Source organism: Homarus americanus, unplaced genomic scaffold, assembly GCF_018991925.1.
Source record: "Homarus americanus isolate GMGI-L3 unplaced genomic scaffold, GMGI_Hamer_2.0 scaffold54840, whole genome shotgun sequence".
Lineage (NCBI taxonomy): Eukaryota > Metazoa > Arthropoda > Malacostraca > Decapoda > Nephropidae > Homarus > Homarus americanus.
The window spans coordinates 729,409-747,109 of NW_024745963.1; the positions used below are offsets into that span (position 1 = coordinate 729,409).

The following is a 17,701-nucleotide window of genomic DNA, read 5'->3' on the forward strand; positions in this document are numbered from 1 at the left end:
TCCTGGATTGATCTGAAAGGATAACAAGCTCTACGATCCAGGCAAATATATTTTTATTATGAATCATAGTGTCAGAGTATCTTAGTGTGTGTGTGTATGCCTTACCTGGGTCATCAAGCTGGGGAAATAATGCCAGTTAACACATTCCACTGTTATAAATTTCCTGCCATTATTGGACTGACGTAATCAATGTTTTAAGTTTTTATTATATATCCTCAGTCAGCGATATTTTGTCCAGCCTTATATGACGTCAGCCAATGTTACCACAGATTCTGAGGCTGACACGTGAAAGATTCTGAGGAAGGGGGGGGGGGGGCACAGTCCTGACACCACCTCAAGTTTTACCAATAAGTTCCCGTTTTCTTTGAGTCGAGAGGAATTCATGTTGGTGGTTTTATGTATATAACCGACCACAAATACTGAAATGTACAATGCTTTTATGATTACATTAAACACTCGTTGGACACTTATGACCAGAATTAATTACATTGCCTTTACATCTTTTAATTGTAAATAGGACCATTTACAAATTATATGGAGCCCAGGTGGTGGTGGTGGTGATGTGTGTGTGTGACCGTGTTTAATGGTCTTGAGTCCTTTGAAGTTAATGTGAGTTAAGAGGACTGGCGGGAAACTTCTTCTCCTGTAACCTAATGTTGAAAAATGGAAATGAGGGAAGGTGAGGAGAGAAATTCGCACCAAGTTGAGAGACGGTGAAGAGATATCTCCCTTTCTCCGTGTCAGTGATGCTTCTATGATTATATCGAAGATGAAACTGGTATCCATATTTCGTGCGCTTCTCGATGGTAATTTGTTTTGATGTCTGTTATTGTGATTGGCTGGACTGTAGGCTTCTGAAATGCTTATGTTTATTTATCTATTTTCATTATTTCACGTAACACAGAAAGAAATAATTATTTGTCGTGTGTCTGGTAAATAACATTGTTTATTTTGACGTTCGTTGCTTATATAAAGAATGAGTTTTATTTTGTTTATTAGTTTATTGGTCATTTATGTAATTACAACTCTTATTTTTTATTAATCAGTTTTTTTTATTGGTTCTCTTTCAGTTTATCAGTTGAGATTTATTTAATTTTGTGTTTATCAGTTTTATGTTATTTTACTTTTGGTCTTATTTCTCTTATTTCATCGTTTAATTTTACGGTGTTTGTTAGGTATTTAGTTTTATAAGAGTATAAATATATATCTGTAATATTATTGTATTTTTCTCATGTCTCTGATCTTTCTTTTATTTATATTTTTGCTTACGTTAGTTCTCGCTCACCCAGTCAAAGGAAAGTTGTTTGCTGGGATGTGGTTACTGTTGTGTAGTTGTTTGCTGGGATGTGGTTACTGTTGTGTAGTTGTTTGCTGAGATGTGGTTACTGTTGTGTAGTTGTTTGCTGAGATGTGGTTACTGTTGTGTAGTTGTTTGCTGAGATGTGGTTACTGTTGTGTAGTTGTTTGCTGAGATGTGGTTTACTGTTGTGTAGTTGTTTGCTGAGATGTGGTTACTGTTGTGTAGTTGTTTGCTGAGATGTGGTTACTGTTGTGTAGTTGTTTGCTGAGATGTGGTTACTGTTGTGTAGTTGTTTGCTGAGATGTGGTTACTGTTGTGTAGTTGTTTGCTGAGATGTGGTTACTGTTGTGTAGTTGTTTGCTGGGATATGGTTACGGGCGTGTTGTAGTCGTGGTAATATCCATAACACCGTCGTCTCAGGTGTTTGTCGTGGTTCCTTCCCCTCGGCTTGTCGTCTCTGGGTCGTGGCCAGCAGAGAGGGATGATGTTCAGTGTGGCGTGTGTCAACAAAGTGACCTTTCATCTACAGCCCCCGCACCACTGTAGTACACCTCGCCACCGCCACCACCTCTAAAACACTGTAATACCACTAGAGTGTCATACCGCTCGACACTGTACTAAATAATGTTATAATAAAGACAAAACTAAATAAAGATAGTTCCAAGAATGATATAAAGATAATGTAAGGTAGAAAATATGATACAAAAACACAAGAAATGTAAACAGTTAACAAGAAGAGAATTAATTAAAAACGTCTCACCTGTCCAGACTACGGCCGGATACCTGGTCTGTGGGCGTGGGTCGTCTCCTGGGAAGCAAAGTAATGATGAACAACACAAGCTGACGAAAAAAAAACAGCAAAGTTCAGCTATTTCACACAGACACCAGGGTGATATCATCCAATATAACCTAAGATAACCAAACTTAAAAAAAACCCACAATATAAAGTCGAAATCTGTGTTAAATTATAATATTAACTGAAGATTGTCAACACTGTGATCTCCCCCTCCTCCCCTCCCCTCCCATTGAAACCTCTTCCACATTTGAGAAGCGCATCTTATATCCTGTTACAACAAAGGAGGGGATATCCATTACTGTCTCCTCCTTCTGCCACTGCCACTAGATGTCTTCGTTTACTTGTGAAAAGTTATAAGAATCGAACACCGTGACGAGGAGCCAATGTGTTGTAATTTGTAGGGGATGGAACGGTGGCAGGGGAGGATGGAACGGTGGCAGGGGAGGATGGAACGGTGGCAGGGGAGGATGGAACGGTGGCAGGGAGGATGGAACGGTGGCAGGAGGATGGAACTGTGGCAGGAGGATGGAATGGTGGCAGGGAGGATGGAACGGTGGCGGGGAGGATGGAATGGTGGCAGGGGAGGATGGAACGGTGGCAGGGGAGGATGGAACGGTGGCTGGGGAGGATGGAATGGTGGCAGGGGAGTAGTGAGAATATAGAATAAGTGTTGTAATATATTGAGAGAGAGAGAGAGAGAGAGAGAGACCAGACGTGGTATAGGCTGGTCATGCTCCACCTCCTCAAAGCTGTGATTAAAATTATGTTGAAAATCCTTAGAAAGTTTCCCCACCTGCCTGGCTTCATGAAAGGTGTTCAGTGGGTTGACCTACTTTTGCCTTTGAGTTCGATTTACGCTGCAGCTTTTACCTGTACGAGGTCATTAGGCCAGAGACACGATTTTATTCTGATTTATTTTAATTTATTTTATTTTATATTATTTTATCGTCGCTTATGACCCGTTGTTGTATATTCTCGTTTTATGTCTATAGAAAAAAGAATTAATTAAAAGGATCTATTGGAAGGTGTGTTGTTGATGAGGACACACCTGTGATATAATATTGGGGAACCAAGGTGTAGTTGTCCTGGGCTCACCTGTTAATTGAGACAGGTGTTGAGAAAGACAGTAGGAGGAGGAAGAGGAGGAGGGGAGGAGGGGGAAAGAAGAGGAGGAGGACGAGGAAGAAACGAAGGAGGAAGAGGGGGAGGAGGAAGAAGAAGAACGGAGGAGGAAGAAGAAGAAGAACAGGAGGAAGAAGAGGAGGAAGCAGGCGTGTTGAGAACTAAGACGTCTAACACAAGTTCTAGGTATTGTTGTCGGGTTCTGCACCTCTGGGTATTTATCCTTCAGGAGTCATTGTCGTGTTGATGTTCACGGGGCTTCCGGAGCGCCATCTTTGTGACCACCGCCTCGTTAACGTCTCCCAGATCAAGTCTAAAATTGTACCTATTGGTTAGTGAAATCTACTAGCAGCTAGCGATTGGACGCCGTTGTTAGGAAGGTTTTATGTTTAAGTAATAGGCGACAGACAGATAGACAGACAGACAGACAGACAGACAGACAGACAGACAGACAGATAGACAGACAGTTGGTTGGTGTTGTATTTCCTGGCCGTCTTGATCCCAGAGGCTAGAAGATGCAAAGTTGTCAAAGGTTAGGTGGGGTTTCTCGTAGAGGAAGCTAACGAAAAATGTGATGTTTGAACTTTTGATGATCATGACCTTTGACCCTTGACATTGACCTTGAAAAACGTTCATGGCTCACACACACACACAACACACACACACACACACACAAAATGGTTAGTGAAGCTTTTGTTGTGAAATTAAATTAGGGGCGACTTTTCGACTTTTCAGCTGGGTGGATTATAACCTGTTGTTGTTGTTGACTCGACGTAATGAGACCACTCCCAGTTACCTTAAGATGATCATTAGAAAGCAAGAGAATAATACCTCACCTGGGCTATACGTCACCTCCCTCCCTCCCTGTGACATTTTTCCGGGATTTTCTCTGCTCCTTCAAGGTCATCAATATTGCCCTGGCCCATGAAAATTCACCGCAGATAGAAAGATAAAAAGGTAGATAGATAGATAGATAGATTGATAGATAGATAGATAGATAGATAGATAGATAGACAATGCAGGTAAACACTAGAGTATCGACAGTGCAGCCGTTCAATATGAAATTTTCCGTCACATTTCTTGGATCCCAGAGTTTCAGAGGCAATATCTAGGTTGAACTGTGTCAATGACGGACTTAGACCACTTTGTTTACACTTGGGCCACTTGTTTACGGCCACTTTGTGGCCTTGTTTTGGGTTTGGCCTTTCTGGCCCTTTGCTTGTCTGCCTGTTTTGGCCCTTTGTTTACATTGGCCACTTTTTGCACTTTGTTTACACTTGGGCCACTTTGTTTACATAGACCACTTTGTTTACACTTGGGCCACTTTGTTTACACTTAGGCCACTTTGTTTACACTTAAGCCACTTTGTTTACACTTATCTCTAGTAAATAAAATGACCATGCATATATTATAAGCATAAAATCATAACATAAACGCACTCAATTTTTTATTTTTTTGGGGCAATTAGGTCGACCTGAAGTGTAATCCGATTAAGATCTAAAACCGCGTTGACAACCAGATTAGTGTTATTCAAGGGGCTTACTCAATGGTTGGGCTGTCGACGCATAATGGGGGTATGGATGTGCATTCCTCCTCTTTCATGGGGTAATATTTTGTTCTGCTCTTTCATGGGGTAATATTTTGTTCTTCTCTTTTATGGGGTAATATTTTGTTCTGCTCTTTCATGGGGTAATATTTTGTTCTTCTCTTTTATGGGGTAATATTTTGTTCTGCTCTTTCATGGGGTAATATTTTGTTCTTCTCTTTCATGGGGTAATATTTTGTTCTTCTCTTTTTGTGGGGTAATATTTTGTTCTTCTCTTTTATGGGGTAATATTTTGTTCTTCTCTTTTATGGGGTAATATTTTGTCAGGTTTTAAATATTATTAGTATTTTTCTAACAAATTAATGAAAGTATAAATCAGTTTCCATTTCGTTTTGGTGTGGATCATTTTCTTATCGTCAACCCACTCGTGTGTTGGGTCTAACGCGTATTAATATTGTTTTTCCGGGTTACGTAATGTTGACAAATTAATTTAACCATTTAATATCGTCATAGGGCCGCAACTGTGGTCATTGAGGGTTAATATAATCAACACTGGGTTTAATTTAACACAATAACCAGTGATGTTATATTGATCTGGATATTTGGTGGAATTGTTTTGTTAATGAGGTCAAAGTGATAGAGAGTTAGCAGCGTCTCGGTTTGGTTGTCTGAGCCAATGTCGTGTGTGTGTGTGTGTGTGTGTGTGTGTGTGTGTGTGTGTGTGTGTGTGTGTGTGTGTGTGTGTGTGATGGTCCCTCCTCCCCTCTCCCTCCCTCCCCCTTCCCTACTGAGTGTCTGCCTCTCTGGAACGTGGCTCGTTTAACACCTGCAGTCATTCCAAGGTGCTCTGGAACGATCCTCTCAAACAGGTAACGGCTATAGTTTGGGAAGTGAGGTAGAAGATAAAGGGATGAGAAACTGACGAAGAAATTAAAGGCGAATATATAATTAGTCTTTAATTATGTTTTTGACCGTTAATGTTGTGATTTATTGTATTTATTTATTTATTTATTTATTTATTTATTTATTGCCTCAGCTGACACACCGGAAAAAAAACTACTTCCTGAATTTTGTTTTGTTTCAGTGAAAAGTTTCGTGATTCGATTTTGTTTTTGGCAGATTTCACACACACACACACACACACACACACACACACACACGTGCCGTAATAAACATAATAAACGTACACCAGAAGTATTTTATTAAACAGAAAGCGACATAACTCCTACCTCACCCGTGACTCCTACACACACTATTTATAAGACCTATAGGATCTCCTGAAGAATAACCCCCAGCTTATTTCACCTAAACATTAACCACCCTAATACTGTTTTGGGGGATGAGGTTAGGTTAGGTTAATCTTGAGGTGAAATAAGCTGGGATGGAGATTCTTCAGGTGATTTGGTTAATTAAGCTGTTTTTTTATATATTAACAGGCGAGAGGTCTGGGGGTGTTAAAGATTCGCATCCTTTAGTCAAAGATTTGAATCCATAGAATTTTTCCTTAACTCTGTGTTGTGTGTGTTGCGTGTGCGTGTGCGTGTTATGTAAAGAAACTCGCCCTGATATACAAGAGAGAGAGAGAGAGAGAGAGAGAGAACATTCTTCAAGTCAGTCTCACACTTCAACATGACTTCAGTGAGTCAGTCAGGTGGAAGCGTCGTCTTAACACCTCCCAATTAGTGAGAAAAAATCGAACTCAGGAAAACCTTTGCTAATTATATGATGGAAGACATTAACCCAACCTTTGATGGTTGGTCTTAATGATGGAACCTGATTATCTTAATGGGCACTTTCTCCCTTTCTTGACGACACAGAGAGAGAGAGAGAGAGAGAGAGAGAGACAGGACAACATTCTCACAGATGCGCCACACTTTTCATATGAGTTATATTGCCTCTCTTATATCCAGTTTTCCAAGTCTGCAAGGTGATATTGTGAGGTGATATTGTGAGGTGATATTGTGAGGTTACACTATAAACAATGAGAAAATACAGCCACTAAAAGTTTATTCTAAAAAAATGGAACAATATGTGTTGGAAAAGGGAATAAACACGGGAGAGGGAGAGTTACCTTCCTACCTTCCTTCCTTCCTTCCTTCCTCTGCTATTACCTTAAGAGAAATACATCAGCGAGTCTGTATGTTGATGTGTGTGTGTGTGTGGGTGTGTGAGTGTGTGTGTGTGTGTAGGTGGGTGTTTATACATACACACAGATGTAGATACCCATTTGTACACACCCACACACATATATTGACATACATACATACATACATACATATCCATCAAAATGTACATAATAATAAATTCAACGTTAGATAGATTACTTAGATATATTTTTTAGACAAATAAACTACAAAAAAGAGAAAGATTTAGTGTCAAACTTTCCGAAGGTGAAAGTTTTGTAAGTTCAGCATGCACACACCACACACACACACACACACACACACACACACACACACACACACACATACACACACACACACCCTGAATATTTACAAAAGCTCCGGTACCGTGTGTGTGTGTGTGTGTGTGTGTGTTTCTCTTGTTGGTGTCTCTCTGTCTCTCCCAGCAGTACGTCTTTTGTCTCTCTGTCTCTCCCAGCTGTACGTCTCTTGTCTCTCTCACTCCCAGCAGTACGTCTCTTGTCTCTGTGTCTCTCCCATCAGTACGTCTCTTGTCTCTGTCTCTCCCAGCCATACATATATTTACAGAAATATTTGTATGAAACTTTTCCCCCCTTAATTTGAGATAGACTGGACGGGTTCATACTTGGATTCTTGGTAAAACGAATTTGAAATGTGGAGTACGATGGCTGACCTAAATTAACCTTCTTCAGTTGTTTTTCGCTATGTTAATTTAGTTGGTATTGTGTTTCATCTTCACGGGTCTAAATGTGTGCACCACTATTTGTCAATATTTCTTGTCAAAGTTTTTACGTAAAAAAAGAACATAAGATGAAAACCAGATCTAAAATAAACTTTCCTGAACAAATCATTTTCATGAGTAACAGCAAAGATGTCATCGCAATTATTATGTTTTTACCTTTATGAATATACCTGGGGATTTGCTAGCCGTGGGAGTCTTCTCACTTGACTTAACAGAGTGTCTTGGTCCTCCCCGATATACAGATTTTTTCGCAGCAATAAATTTTCTGGGGAAGAGGGTGTGCATGATGCCCTGTGAGACACGATACCGGGCACCTGGATGACCCTCAGGGTCTCCTTCTGGCGGACAAGGACCAATTGTATACAACGAGACTTATCACCATCAGAATAAACCTGTATCTCGGCCAGGGACTTGTTCCTTAAGTCAGCAATCCTCTATTTTCCGCCCAAGGCCCTGTAGGTCACGAGGCTCGTGTTGGACCTCTTCAGGCCCTCCACCTTCAGAGACGAAACCCCCGAGGTCGGTCCACTCTCCCGTATCAATGGGATTAGATCCGGAGGCCAGGGAGTCACGGGCTCCGACCCCCACGGCCAGGAGACAGGGACAAAATGACACATTTTGACGTGATGACTAAAACTGTTTTAAATTGTTATGAAATTTACGAAATTTGTTTAACAGATGATTTAAGTCGGGATATGAAGAGGGTGGTGACAGCCGGGAAGTGGCGGGTCCTTGACTGTGGGGCTGGGTGTGTGGGTGTTATGTGGGGTGTGTGGGTGTTATGTGTGTGGGAGTTAAGTAGAGTGTGTTGGTGTTTGGAGTGGGTGGATATGGGTATTGTATGTTTGTCTGTTGTTTTTTACGCCATTAACCACTCGCAATGTTATTGGAGACACCATTAACCGCTGATAATGTTCTAGGAGACGCCATCAACCGCTGATAAATAAGTTCTAGGAGACGCCATTAACCGCTAGGAGACTTAGAACCTGTTGGATTCTCAGTGGTTTGCGGGTTAATTTTAATGTCAAGTCTCAATGCAATTTTGACACCATATTAGGATGGACTGTTTTTCCTTAAGTGTGGGTCGTCCAATCACCCTATACCTGCTCTCCCTAACCTAAACCTAACCTACTGTAACTATAACCTAACCTAACCTAACCATAACCTAACCATATAACCAACCAACCTAACCAACAACCAGTAGTGTCCGTACTGTGTGTTTACTGTAGTGTGTAGTCCGTTGTGTAATGTCCGCCCGTGGCATTTTTTCCCTGTGACTTTTTTCCGGTTACATTTTTCCCGTATTTTTTTCTCTGACCTTTTATTCCTTTGACTTTTTCCTGTTACATTGTTCCTCTTGACTTTTTTCCTCTGAATTTTCTTGTCATTTCTTCCTGTGACTTTTTTCCCGTTACCTTTTATTCCTTTGACCTTTTATTCCTCTGACCTTTTATTCCTCTGACCTTTTATTCCTCTGACCTTTTTATTCCTGTGACATATTTCCCGTGACTTTTTTCCCCGGACTTTTTTCCTGGACACTATATAATGACCTTACTACACGTTCACAATCTCATACCCAAACTTTTTTTTCTCTCTTCTCTTCATTATCTCCACTACCACCTGCTTTTCGTTAATTGGGTCTTCGCTTAATTAATATTTTTCAATCTCCAGGTATACACGTGATTATACAGTCATTTGAATTTAATGAATAACCTATATCTGCCTTGCACCGTTATTGAGTTTGTTATTGTCATTTCTTATACATTTATTCACGTGTAATTTATTTTTGAGTGAGTTATTTTATCATTTTGTTAGTTATTTTTGGTGATTTCATTTGTTTGACTCGCCCCCATATATTACGAACACCTCCATTTCTTATCGTATTTGTAATGTTATGATCCATATCATTAAAAATCTCTATGTTATTGTATTTTCTGTAGAGTTATCATGACCCTCAGAATACCTCGCTAGTGTTCCAATAATATACACAGAGGAACAGAGAAAGACGATTTGTCTATTTTCTTATAGATCGAGGAATGTTTCGGGTGTGGTCAGATAGATCGGGTCCGTGTGTTGGTGGCAGAGAGAGAGAGAGTTACTTAGTTGCCTGACACACACACACACACACACATACACACACACACACACACACACACACACACACACACACACACACACACACACACACATACACACGTAACAAATTTTCATACGATGCAAAAACCACAAAATCCCATAAAGTTTAGACATCAATGATAATACTAAAACTTTTATAAGTCTTTCCAATAATATTTTTAGACATTGATTTATCTTCTCTATATTATTAGTCCACTAAGAGGTAACTTACCAATATTTCCTTATGTGTCGCAGAGTTACCCATTAGCATTTAAAAAAAACATCAATATCGAAGTTCTTCTCCCTGATCCTGTGATGTTCTTCTCCCTGATCCTGTGATGTTGTTCTTCCCCTGATCCTGTGGTGTTCTTCTTCCCCTGTTCCTGTGATGTTCTTTCTCCTGATCCTGTGATGTTCTTCCCCCTGACCCTGTGATGTTCTTCCCCTGATCCTGTGATGTTCTTCCGATCCTGTGATGTTCTTCCCCTGATCCTGTGTGTTCTTCCCTGTTCCTGTGATGTTCTTCTCCTGATCCTGTGATGTTCTTCCCTTGACCCTGTGATGTTCTTCCCCTGATCCTGTGATGTTCTTCTCCCTGATCCTGTGATGTTCTTCCCTGATCCTGTGATGTTCTTCCCCTGATCCGTGGTGTTCTTCCCTGTTCATGTATGTTCTTTCTCCCTGATCCTGTGATGTTCTTCCCCTGATCCTGTGAGTTCTTTCCCCTGATCCTGTGATGTTCTTCCCCTGATCCTGTGATGTTCTTCTCCCTGATGCTGTGATGTTTCCCCCCTTGACACCTACTGGGACATAAGCTGACCTGTGTGTGTGTGTGTGTGTGTGTGTGTAGTAAGTGGGAGGTAACAGTCTTTTCATTAAGTGTCGGACTCACAATTTGTCAACAATCTGAAACTAATAAATATTTTCATTGTTTATTTACAATTTTAGACGGAAATAAATCGAGTGCAGAACAAAAGCTTCCCAGGACAAATAATAATAAGAATTTATTTTTAATGCAATATTTTTATTTTTTTTTATTATTTACAGTTGATGAATACTTCTCGGACATGGAAAATATTACATTTATTATATCACTGCAAACCTAACCTAACCTAACGTAACGTAACCTAACCTAACCTAACCTATTTTGCACTAATTTTAACTGGGAGGGTTTGTCCAGGGGGATTTTGTCCGGACCCCGAAATAAAACATAAGTATTGGGTGCGGGTAACTAAACACACACACACACACACTGTAACACAACAACACACTTTTGTCTCTCTCAACACGGTGTTACTTAAAACTGATCATCTAGGAACACTTACATCTATACCTTGGCCGGAATGTGAAGATGTTATAAATTATATACTATATTTCCTGTCGTTCACACCAACAACATTATTATTATTCACATGCAAAGTAAATATTATACAATGTTCGTCTCAAGAGTTGGAATAAATATTTACATTTATAAATAATAATATATATATTTGACTATCATGATGTCTTGTAGGTAGGGAATTATATCGGTAAATTTGCCGAAGTTATTGTCAACATCTCACTTCACTTCACTTCACTTCACCTCACTTCACCTCACCTCACCAGCCGTGTCATAAAGAATGTGTATTATCTGAGTACTTGGACACACACACACACACACACACACAAGACTAACTACACTGTGTCTGTTTATTTCAGTGTACACCGTGTGGTCCATCAGTGTATACATACTGTAGTTCCATTAACATGTTTTTCTGATTCATTAAGGAGTCGTGAAGAAAATGTGTTTCGATGTTCGTATTGAAGGATCTATCTGTAACCAAAGCTGCTTGAAATTTGTTAAGGCACTACACGGCTACATCTGCTGCAGCCTAAACTTTGACCTTGGGTAGTAGAAGGACCTTTAGTGGAACGAGGACTGACCATGAGAAGCCTTACAAACCAGGTGATTCATCATCTCAGCAGTACACAGACGATACACTAGTCTTTATGATATTATTACTGATGATCACAGCACAGTGTAAGAGGTGAGCCATTACGGTAACATCTGGTGATTCATCTTAGTTTACCATCTCGAAGTCGCCAGGAGAACTGTTTTTTCTTTTGTTGGTGTCGTAGGTGGCAGCTCCTCTCTTTAGTGTTGCTGTACGAGAGGTGGGTAAGGACACGGTAGCGTACCTCCTCTGGATCCTTCTGAAAAAATTATTGGAAAAACTTACTCGATCTTGAGATGTGTGTTGTCTGTTGACGTAAGCGTTTTCAGTCTTGGATGGTTTCGAAGTGGGCGGAGTATGGAGTAGCGAAGTTTGTGAATCTTTCGTTAACAGAGGATCCCTGACTGTCTCGTCTGTGTCATGTTGGGAATCAAAATGTACAGTGAAAGGAGTGGGTGGAGAACTGACTGTTGACTCTAAGTGATCTTGGAGACACTTTTTCCTGATGTAAGGAGATGAAGGGGCACTTACGGTCGTGGTTGATGGACTCTTGTCATCTTCACCAAAAAAGCACGTGGGTGTCTCTGTTGAGGAACTACTTTGTGTCTGGTTGTTGATGGTCAGGCTCGAGACTTCGTTAGGTGATGGAGGTTGCCGAGTACCTCTACCCTCTAGTTTAGAAAGACACCTGTGTAAGTTAGAATAAAATGGACGCGATGATTGAGGCGAAGAGGCTCGAGACTTAACACTAGACTGAGAGGTAGCTGTGAGGGTCGGGCTGCTTGAGAGATGTTCTTGTGAGAGGAGAGAGTGAGCGTTGGAGGCCCGGGGAGATGGGTGAAGGACCTGTGTGTGGATGGAGTAATGGTGTCGGCGGGTTGCTAGAGGGTGTGAGTGGAACACTGGACGGCGTGCGTGGACCGCTAGCCGGGGTGCTGGGAGTACTCAGCTGTAACTGGGCATAGCGGACTTCACGCTCGTCTTGAGGCGTCAGGAGTGTAGGCAGTCCGATAACTTTGTGTGCCACAGCTCCTTGGCTCGACCCACCTACACGAAGTCTGTGAGCAAAGAAAGAATCGTCCGTGGCAAAGTTAGTGTAGAGATGCTTCTGGGTCACCCCACCCCACCTACCACAGTCACCAGGGTCTAACAGCCTATCTTTGAAGGTGGTGGTGCCCGGTCTTGGTGAGATCCTGCCTGAACCTGGTGAAGTACCGATCAGTCTCGGGGAGGCCCTTCCAGATCTCGGGCTCCCATGAGGTGTGGTTCTGTGGCGGACAAACACCTTCTCCAGAGTGTCTGAAAGAGTGACGAGGATGAGCTTGTGTTTACCTCTGTTGAGTGTGTTTACTTCTGTTGAGTGTGTTTACCTCTGTTGAGTGTGTTTACTTCTGTTGAGTGTGTTTCTTGTTGAGTGTGTTTACCTCTGTTGAGTGTGTTTACTTCTGTTGAGTGTGTTTACTTCTGTTGAGTGTGTTTACTTCTGTTGAGTGTGTTTACTTCTGTTGAGTGTGTTTACTTCTGTTGAGTGTGTTTACCTCTGTTGAGTGTGTTTACTTCTGTTGAGTGTGTTTACTTCTGTTGAGTGTGTTTACTTGTTGAAGTGTTTACTTGTTGGAGTGTGTTTACCTCTCTGTTGAGTGTGTTTACTTGTTGAGTGTGTTTACTTGTTAAGTGTGTTTACTCTGTTATGGTGTGTTTACTTGTTAGTGTGTTTACTCTGTTGAGTGTTTACTGTTGAGTGTGTTTACCTCTTGTTGAGTGTGTTTACTGTTGAGTGTGTTTACCTCTGTTGAGTGTGTTTTACTTCTGTTAAGTGTTTATCTCTGACACACTCACTATAGTCTTCGTCCACCTGTGTGTGTCTGTGTGAGTGTGTGTGTGTGTGTGTGTGTGTGTGTCTGTGTGTGTGTGTGTGTGTGTGTGTGTGTGTGTGTGTGTGTGTGTGTGTGTGTGTACCTTACCTGTATCACTAATATCTGAGGAGGATCTGAGGGCCAGGTCATCCGAGTCATCAGAGTTACTCTCTTGCGCAAACTCCGCCACGAAGCCGCTTGTCTGCGCTTTGACGTACCTGCAGAGGAAACCTGTTTATGCTCTTTTGTTTCTCATGGCAGATGCGCGTCTTAGCTCTATTGTTATTGTTAAAGCTTAAAATTACTCGTAGCTGATGTTGTTACAGCTTAAGACTACTCGTATTGTTATTGTTACAGCTTAGACTAACGCGTAGCTGATGTTGTTACAGCTTAAGACTACTCGTATTGTTGTTACAGCTTCACCACAACAAGCTTCACATCATTAACTCAATAGCATGATGATAAGCTCTTCGTGTGTAGACAAAACCTAACCTAACCTTACCTAACCTGTCAGCAGCCTGGAATAACTAGGTGAGGCGTGGTAGGTTAGGTTAGGTTAGATTATATCTCACCTGGTGTTGTGTGGTAATTATCTCACCTGGTGTTGTGTGGTAATTATCTCACCTGGTGTTGTGGCAATTATTATCTCACCTGGTGTTATGTGGCTAATTATCTCACCTGGAATAGTCGCTGGACCGTCGATGGTAGAAGGAGATTTCTCAAACCTCCTTTGGTAGTCGGCGGAAGTGTACTGTGAGGAGAGAGAGAGAGAGAGAGAGAGAGAGAGAGAGAGAGAGAGAGAGAGAGAGAGAGAGAGAGAGAGGAGGTTCTTGGACTGTCTGTTAATTACATTTTGCTTTATTAATTACAGATTATTTTCTCTAATTACAACCTAACCTAACCTAACCTGGGGGTAATAGGGTGGAGTTAATGAAAGAAGGGTGGGAGTTACCTTAGAGTTTTACACGGGTGTTGTAATAATGTTAGTAATACCCCACCCCACCCAACCCTACCCAACCCAACCCTACCTCACCCTACCCCACCTACCCTACCCCACCCAACTAACCCAACCCCACCCTACCCTACCCTACCCTACCCTACCCACCCAACCCCACCCCAACCCAACCCTACCCTCACCCTACTCCTACCCTACCCAATCCAACCCAACCCTACTCCCACCCCACCCTACCCACCTACCCCTACCCTACCCAACCCTACCCTCATCTACCCTACCCTACCCAACCCTCACCCAACCCAACCCTACCCAACCCTCCTACCCACCCCTACCCTACCCTACCCAACCCAAACCCAACCCTACCCTACCCTACCCTACCTAACCCTAACACCCACTCCCTACCCTACCCCATCTCTACTCCCACCCTACCCTAACCCTACCCAACCCAACCCTATCTTTACTCCTACTTTTACTCCTAATTCTTATACCTACCTTTACCTTATTTTTACCCTACCCCATCCCCGAAATAGCGTTAGTTGGATTAGATAGGTTAGGTTAGTATTAGTTAGTTAGGTGGTCAATCTTTATAGGTGAAACAAGCTTAATGTGGAAATTTTTCGGTATGCAAATTATCTTCACAGGAATACTATTTAGACAAAACAACAAAGCAAAACAACCAGAATAATACTATTGGTTCTGGAGGATAAAGTGAAAAAGACACAACTCGGTAGCTGAACGACAATTGAAAACGTTAGAATGTTCTGAAAATTATATTGTGTAGAGACAGGTGTAGTAGAGATCTCACCCCCACCTGTGTAAAGTGAAACAAAGGAAGTGTGTGTGTGTGTGTGTGTGTGTGTGTGTGTGTGTGTGTGTTAGAGGTGGATAAACCTGACCTAAAACAGTGTCCAGTTATCATAGGAAATAATCGTAAGGTCCATAATATAAAGATTGAATTAACTTACCGACAGACAGACAGACAGACAGACAAGTTGTGAACAGACAGAAGCTTTACCTCACGTAAATATCACAACATATACACATGGACCCAGACACACACAAACAGATGCATTACTAACACATTTAACTGATGTTTTAATATACATATATATACATATATACATCATATATATATACAGGGTACATACATACATTATGTTACCAGGTTAATGAGAATAGTTGCGCCTCAGAGTTTGGATGGAAATAATAAAGCGGAAGTTATTCGCAAATAATGGTATTTACTGTAGTCTTGAGACTGGGTTATTTTTGTTTTTGTTTTTGTTGTTGTTATTATTATTATTACATGAGTGATATCATCCTCGGTTCTTCTTGATGGTTTTTAACTAATTACCCCATTCACAGCTGCTTGACCTAAGCAATATATTCTCGTTATTAATATTTAGTACCCTTTATTTATTTGTTTATTTTATTTATTTAATTATGGTAATTACTCGGTTTGGATTTTTAGTTCTGTTTGTATTCGACGAGGGTTGTGTTCGGGTGTTTATTTCGGGTATATGGCGTTAAATACTTTATTTTTCTGCTCTGGAGAATATTATCGAAGTGATTTCTTGTTGGACTTGTTCTTCTTCGTCTTTGTTGTTGTTCTTGTTCCTTCGCTGATTTGTTGTTCAGCGTTCTTCCTGACTCACTAAAATCGATGATTTGCTTCCAGACTGTACCTAAAACAGATCTTCACAATAGTCATTATCAAACAAACTCATCTAACACGGACACAGGCACAGACAGTTCCTCAATATGATAATGTGATAAACAGAAATATAAAATTAACCAAATTGATCAAATCTAAAAAGAAAACTTAACCTAACAAACCATGCCTGGTAAAGATTGGCTTTAGGTTAAAATAGGTATCTTAGATCAATTTCCATGGAAGCATCTGTCTTACGCTCGCATAATAGACAGACAGACAGACAGACAGACAGACAGGATAGATATAGACAAGAATAGACAGAAATAGACAGGATAGATAGATAGATAGATAGATAGATCGATCTAGGACTCTATAAACAAATACTGATGATGGCAGAGGGCCTCTCTGGCTTAGGGCAGTTCGGGCAGCTCAGCATGGCACCTCTCCTGATCTATCACTAAATCATTAGTTCGGTTCTGATGGGAAGACTACGTGTGACTTGGTTGATTGGGTTAGGTTGGGGGTTGGGTTTAACTTTAGGTTGGGTTGGGACCAGGATGGTTGTTGGTAATTAATGGTAGTCCAAGGAATAACCTCCATCTCTTAGTCGTCTTTTCTTCACTACCACTACCTGTACCACCACTACTCGCCAGCACTACCTACCTGTACACACCACACTATCCTCACCAGCACTACCACACTATCACCTCACCAGCTTTTCACCCACACTGTCACCTGTACCACCACACTATCACCTCACCAGCACCACACACACCACCTGTTGCCACACCACCACTATCACCTCACCAGCACTACCACAATGTCACCATTTTTGTTTTATAACCAATAATGTAAACCAACGACTAATCACTTTAAAAATAAAAGAAATAAATAAATTATGAAGGTGCATTTTAACAACAATAATATATATATATACATGGACTCACACCGTATTTTACAAGAATAACATGTTTGGAGTCTCATCTATCTTGTGTCTCTGACATGAGATGTAGTGGGGCTTGATTATGTATATATACCTGTACTTTCGTTACCTGATGGGGTGTATTTAAAGAGAGGTGTTTGAAAGGATGTATGTATGGATGGATGGTGGATGGATGGACACACACACACACACACACACACACACACACACACACACACACACACTAAGCAGTAAACACCTCTGTGGGCGCTGCGGGTGGCCCATCTCCAGGACGCCTGGCTCCACATCACTCTGGGTGCGCATGAACTGAAGACTCTCCGGCGCCATCCACTTTGCAGCAGCATCTGGCTTCTGTTGTAAGAGACACACACATATGCGGTGCGGGAATTATGATAAGTATTCAAGTGGGTGAATAATAAGGTGATGAATAAAATTTCTTATATCAAACGGGATGGGACTCGGGCTTTAACGGATAAGTTGGATAAATTTTGGGTTTAAGGAGGAGAGGGAAGGAACTGGTTTTAAATAGGGTGGTGGACAGGTGAATTTCTTAACAACATGGTAGTCTAAGAAGGATTTCAAGGGAGGCTGGACGGA

At 41.2% G+C, this 17,701-nt stretch overlaps 1 protein-coding gene across 1 annotated transcript; it reads right to left on the reverse strand.

Moving 5' to 3' along the window:
• Positions 1–10,960: 10,960 nt before the first annotated feature.
• Positions 10,961–17,431, reverse strand: LOC121878856. The gene is made up of 3 exons (XM_042385273.1): positions 17,343–17,431; positions 13,664–13,773; positions 10,961–12,998 (listed from the first exon to the last, which is right to left on the reverse strand). The coding sequence occupies exons 1-3, from the start codon at positions 17,429–17,431 to the stop codon at positions 12,448–12,450; spliced, it is 750 nt and encodes a 249-aa protein (XP_042241207.1). The 3' UTR covers positions 10,961–12,447.
• Between the last annotated feature and the right edge of the window lie 270 nt (positions 17,432–17,701).

Bases quoted from the DNA above. Each gene is read 5' to 3' on its own strand.
- LOC121878856 (XM_042385273.1), bottom strand. From the start codon at position 17,431: ATGGCGCCGGAGAGTCTTCAGTTCATGCGCACCCAGAGTGATGTGGAG. The intron at 13,774-17,342 runs GTGTTTACTGCT...TTTCCTCTGCAG, and splicing joins CACCCGCAGCGCCCACAGAG to GTACGTCAAAGCGCAGACAA. The intron at 12,999-13,663 runs GTAAGGTACACA...TCACTCTTTCAG, and splicing joins CTCAGATATTAGTGATACAG to ACACTCTGGAGAAGGTGTTT.